The 6,028-nt window shown below is 44.4% G+C and overlaps 1 protein-coding gene across 1 annotated transcript; it reads left to right on the top strand.

Annotated features, from left to right (window-relative positions):
- Positions 1 to 2,271: 2,271 nt before the first annotated feature.
- Positions 2,272 to 5,334, top strand: LOC101756754 (E3 ubiquitin-protein ligase RING1-like). Its single transcript, XM_004964197.3, has 2 exons — positions 2,272 to 3,537; positions 5,029 to 5,334. The coding sequence occupies exon 1, from the start codon at positions 2,548 to 2,550 to the stop codon at positions 3,517 to 3,519; it is 972 nt and encodes a 323-aa protein (XP_004964254.1). The 5' UTR covers positions 2,272 to 2,547; the 3' UTR covers positions 3,520 to 3,537; positions 5,029 to 5,334.
- The last annotated feature ends 694 nt before the right edge of the window (positions 5,335 to 6,028 follow it).

Here is a 6,028-nt window from a genome sequence, read left to right as displayed (position 1 = left end):
ATATGGAAATCCCCTTTGTAAATCGGCCTGCATGTTTACATCCAGTCAGTCGTTGTGCAATGCCCTACAGTAGTTACCCTCCAGCTGGTCCCTGCAAACCACACCATCCAAAGCAAGCCTGTGACTCCTGGAATTACGAATTCACGTCTAAACCAGCGTAATCAAATGTTTGAAGCAACCATTGGCAGAAATACCAAACGGCCTGATTGCGAAAAAATCAATTATCCGCGCGAGACGAATCTATTAAGCCTAATTAATCCATCATTAGCGAATGGTTACTGTAGCACCACATTGTCAAATCATGGACTAATTAGGCTTAATAGATTCGTCTCGCGATTTAGCCTAGGGGTTGTGCAATTAGTTTTGTAATTAGACTATGTTTAATACTCCTAATTAGTGTCCAAACATCCGATGTGACAGGGGCTAAAATTTAGCCTCTCCTTGCCAAACACCTTACTATAGCAGTGGCAGTACAGCGCCATTTTTATTTTTATTTTACTTGGTGGTCCCTTCTCTCTCGCCACCGTTTCGTTTCTTTTCCTCCTCCTCGATCAAAGACCATGCATGTCTCCCTTTTGCTTTGTGCGGGAAAACTATTTTTTGTATTTGTGTTAAAAAGATCAGCATTTTAGCCTCCTCTTCTGCAAACATATTCCGAAATGATTTGAAATTTTGCAATGGTTTATTGTTTGATCAATAATTTTCATAGTGCTAACGTTTTAGATATGTGGCCACACCATTACTTTCACTGTCTTTTTGTTACAAAATATATTTGGAGACACAGCAAAAAAAAACTTGATTAGATCAAATCACTAGATCTACTCCCTTAGTCTGAAATATAAACATTTTTTATTTATTCTAAGTCAAACTATTCTACTCCCTCCGTTTCAAACTGTAGGTCATTTTGAACACATACGCTATATCTATATGCATAATAATATCTATGAAAAAAAAACTAAAACGACTTACAATTTGAAATGGAGGGTGTATATTTGATTGGGTTAGAAAAGATCGCTAATATTTACGATGCCAGATGAGTATAATTAGATCCATTGTAAAATATATTATGATGCCAAAAATAATTATTATTTATGTTAAATGGTATAGCAAACAACAATATGATACGATGCATTATACAAGCCAAACATATTAGTCGTTTAATCAATACATAGAACCTTGAGTGATGCAATGATAATAATAATATAAGGTGTGTTCGGAATCATTTTATCTTGGTAGGATTGTAGTATCGCAAGGATTATATTTTTTAAAAAAATATTATTACAACAAATATTACAAAATTAGATGGCAAACTTTTAAAAATAAGTGATTAACTAATTTGTTAGCTTTTGAATAGCTAACTTGGTGGGTATCTGAAAGGTCCCTCAATATCCTCAAGGAGATATTGGTGGTCAGCTTGGTTCTCAATCAGTCCTGGAGGTAGAGATGGAAATTACTAATCCTATTCTACCATATCCACCATATTGACAGAAGCCATCGGATCTTCATACAAATACTCCGACATTCCCTGCACTCGTAGCATGCAGTCATAGCATGAGCAACATGGACACTACTCGGATCGGAATTCGTTCAGGTGATGTTTATATTCCGTGCGTTCTAAATTATAGGTCATTTTAGCTTTTGCATCTAGACATACACTATATCCAGTGGCGGATGCGACCCCTGAGCTTAGGAGGAGCTCCCTCTTCTTTCTCCTCCTTCCCTCCCATTCTCTTCTTGTTCCTTTTTCCTAAAAATCATGGAGAGGCTAGGGGATCCTTCATTGTCCGAGTGATGGTAGGGGGCTTGAGCCCCACCCGCCCTACTGTTAGATCCACTCCTGGCCTTGAGGTAGTAATAGGTGTTTCTGAATAGGCCTTTAGCAACTATAATACTGAGGGATTGAATACTTTCTTTATGAGTACTTTCGAGAGATCGAGCCACTAGATCCATGAGATTGATGAAGATAGCACTCACGTCCTGCTATCAACGGGCATGACGCCCGCCACATAAAGGATGACGCCCGCCACATAAAGGATAGGTTGCCTACTACGAGATGGTCAGGTTCCACTACAAGAAAAATAGCCAATGTCCATTTGTTATGTTAGAGAAAATACTAACTTTTTTGAAATTAAATTAAAATTTGAAATTAAATTACAATTATATAGTACCCTATGCAAAATAGTATACATTTAATAATCGAATAACCGACGCTGATCATGCTTCTTGTTGATTGCAGAGAGTTCCCGGTGAATCCAGACGGCCAGACTTGAGAGTAGACCGCAGCAGGCCAGTCCAGCTGGGGCCCACAGGCAGAGACGTACATCGAAAGAAAATATCCGAGGACTCGTTTCGTTCGAAGGGAGGAAGAGAGGGAGGAGAATTCCCATCCGTGGATCCTCCTCCTCCTCTCTCACCAATTCAATTCCCCAACCAAAGCCACCAATCCAATCCAATCCAATCCCATCCTTGAGAGATCGGATCGGATTGCAATCGACCATCGATCGATCCAATCGCATCCCACCAAACCCTAAATCCTTCCGGCCGGCCATGTCGTCCTCGTCGGCGGCGCAGCGCTACTACTGCCACCAGTGCGACCGCACCGTCTCCATCGCCCCGCCCGCATCCCAGGACGACGATGTCCTCTGCCCCCACTGCGCCGGCGGATTCGTCGAGGTGCTAGAGCTTCCCCAAGGCCAAGATGCCAGCCCCGCCGCCTTCTTCCCCCAGGCCCAGCTGCCCTCCTTCGATCTCCGCCACCCCAGCGACCTCTCCGCCTTCTTCGGCCCGCCCTCGCCCGAGCCGCTCGGCCAGGGCCTCTTCGACCCCTCCAACTTCCTCCACGACCACTTCGGCGGGCTCCTCTCCGGCGGCGCCACCATCCAGATCGTCCTCGAGGGCGGGGGCGCCGCGCCCCTCCTCGCCCCGGGCGTCAGCCTCGCCGACTATTTCATGGGCCCCTCGGGCCTCGAGCAGCTCATCCAGCAGCTCGCCGAGAACGACCCCAACCGCTACGGCACCCCGCCCGCCGCCAAGTCCGCCGTCGCCGCGCTCCCCGACGTCGCCGTCTCCGCCGACATGATGCAGGCCGACGGTGGGGCGCAGTGCGCCGTCTGCATGGATGACTTCCACCTAGGGGCCGCCGCCAAGCAGCTCCCCTGCAACCACGTCTTCCACAAGGACTGTATCCTCCCGTGGCTCGACCTCCACAGCTCCTGCCCAGTCTGCCGCTACGAGCTACCCACCGACGACCCGGACTACCATCAGCAGCAGCAGCAGCGCGCGGCGTCCGCTCCAGCTCCGGCTCCTGCTCCCGCTCCCGCTCCCGCTCCCGCTGCTGCCTCCTCCCCCAGGGTGGCCGAGAGGAGGTTCAGGATATCGCTGCCTTGGCCTCTCAGGGCCGCATTCGGTGCGGCACAGGCTGAGTCCAGCAATCCTACCAACGATGATGGCAACAATAACGACCATGAGGCAAGTGGCGGTGGTCCTCAAATGCAGAGCGGATACGATGATCTCGACTGAGGCCGAGCCATTCTGGAGGTACAATGATAAATCTACATTTTGCTATTAGGGTCCGTTGCTATGATCGGTGTTGCGCGGTGCCTAGTTTTGGAAGTAATATGCTACATCTACTATTGTGTTTGGTTATGTTTAGCAGTTACTGGTGGTTATCTCATTTCTTTTATGCCATCGTTTTCCTATTTTTTACCTAATATTAGCGTGGGTAACTGCTCCTTTGCATTCTATATTTGGTGAGTACCGACATGGAGCTGTGGATGGTAGTCGGAGTCTAGATTAGTGGAAACCATAGGATGGAACCAGTCTGAGTAACTGAAGGCCAGTACACGTAGGATGAACCGGTCTGAGTAACCGACGGCCAGTACACATAGGATGGAACCAGCTTGAGTAACCGATGGCCATTATACAACTGCCGATGGACCCTCCTACGGGAAAATGGTTTACTAAGCAGTCAGACTGCATACATTTTTTTTTCTTTTTGTTTATCGGTGTCTATGGAACCGCTGTTGATTAAGATGGATGTTCTGTTTCACATTAGTTGGTTTGGTTGAACCTTCATACTCTATTGAGGTATAGTGCTTGATTTGAAAGGAGTTGGACATTGCAAGTAGTTGGTTGCCATTTATTGACCGCTATACTTATATCATAGACTAATGTTGTATCATGTCATATCATAGATGTTGAAAAATATCTTCCTTTTGGTCTAGTAATTCTGCACGGACTGATGTTGTAACTAGGCCAAAATGTACATCAAAGTTGAGAGATAATATCCATTGTGAACCAAACTAAATGTGGATCAAAAGTGTGGAGTCATTTAGGAGGTATACAGCTCAACTGACATGTATGTCTTGAGCTTTGTATGTGTTACCGATACATTGGCAAACAATCAAGGACCCCACTACCCAGGATAGTTTATTCACACGGTTGAGTTTACCCGGTGCCCTGTTATGCTTCTTGAACTGCCAGCTTTATTATCAAGTCTTAATCAAGTTCCCTTTGTAGGTTAGCATCATGTCATGGTCTTGTTTTTACTTTCTGTTATCTATTTATTGTTGGCGTTTCAGATTGGTTTGTTCAACCACCAATCAGTTGGGCTATTTATTTTCCTTAAGATTAAAGTCCGGAGGCATCTATAGCTGTTACTTCTTGTTGTGTGGGTTCCTTTGTTTTTATCAAGCTTGGAACTTTGTATCCCTATATTGTTAAGTAAACTGTGTCTCTTGGAGAGCCAGTTAGTTTCAGAGTTGCAATCACTACTAGGAATTTTTTTTGTTGGGGAGGAACAGGGAGGAAACAGAATCTTTTGTGATGTACATTTGCTTTTGTACGCTTGGCTGAATTGTGCGCACTATTAGATGTTGCTCAATGCTGTCTAATGTTTTATGTTTGGTACGGATTTTGAAATATGCATTGTGAATTTCTTCTTTTCTTTTTTGAAAGGAAGTGCATTGTGAATTTCTGGGTGGTACATAGGTGGATGCTTTACTGACTGACGGGCTGTTTGTATTTCAGGGCAAGGCAACGGGGCTTGGTAGGGGGACATTTGCGATGCAAGGAAGGATTGCCTGAATGATGAAAAGAAGGCTTTTGCTTAATTTGTCATTGGTACTTGGATGTAAAGAAGAGAAAGATGGGATTTTTGTTACTTTGGCTGTTGGTGTAGGGATTTTCCTCCTTGGGGTGGTTGGTTAGGAGCATGACTAGTTTGAGACCTGACTAGTGTATGAGCAGGAGTGGTTGCCTCTTGGGCCCGGAGCCTGTATGCTACTATCTCTATGAGCAGAGAGCAACACAGTTCGCTATGAGATCCATTGTCTATCTCCTTCGTCCCTCTCGCATCGATGTTCAACCGGCGACGGTCTCGATTTTTGCTATATATATAGGATAATTTTATAAGACTATTTATAAAAAACAAATCTTTATGTTTCATAAAATCGTTTATTGTTTCCAGAACTTGGAAAAAGAAAAACTCTCGACCTCCGGTGTCTGTGGATATTTCGGAAGCTCACGTGCTGCCAACGGGAGGAAGACGAAGTAGCACCATTGGTTGGTAGCGCTGGATTCTTCCAGCACGACACGTCGTCTTGTTCCTTCCGAAGATTTAACTTTTAGTACAAAGCTCGCAATATAAACGACACCATAGTCCCTTTCAATGATCTACTTCCTCCGTCCCAAATTATAGGTCGTTTTGACTTTATAAGATTCATAAACTTTGTTATGCATTTAGATATATCCTATGTCTAGATGCATAATAATATTTATGTATCTATAAAAGTCAAAACGACCTATAATTTGGAACGGAGGGAGTAATTTTTAGCATAAATAAACTCGTAACATAAAATGGCATCGTACGTAATATTCTGAGCCAGCTAAACAGTAACTATTGAAGGAGATCTTGTTGGGCCTGTTCGCTTCAGCTTATTCAGCCAGCTTATCAGTCATCAAACAGTGTTTTTCTCTCTTAACAAATCAACCGTTTCAATTTTTCAGCCGGCTTACGAGATCTTGACTG

The sequence above is a fragment of the Setaria italica genome, chromosome IV (genome assembly GCF_000263155.2).
Source record: "Setaria italica strain Yugu1 chromosome IV, Setaria_italica_v2.0, whole genome shotgun sequence".
Taxonomy (NCBI): domain Eukaryota; kingdom Viridiplantae; phylum Streptophyta; class Magnoliopsida; order Poales; family Poaceae; genus Setaria; species Setaria italica.
Note: the sequence above shows the minus strand (reverse complement) of the source record. Positions and strands in the feature narration are given on the sequence as shown.

Bases quoted from the DNA above. Each gene is read 5' to 3' on its own strand.
- LOC101756754 (XM_004964197.3), top strand. From the start codon at position 2,548: ATGTCGTCCTCGTCGGCGGCGCAGCGCTACTACTGCCACCAGTGCGAC.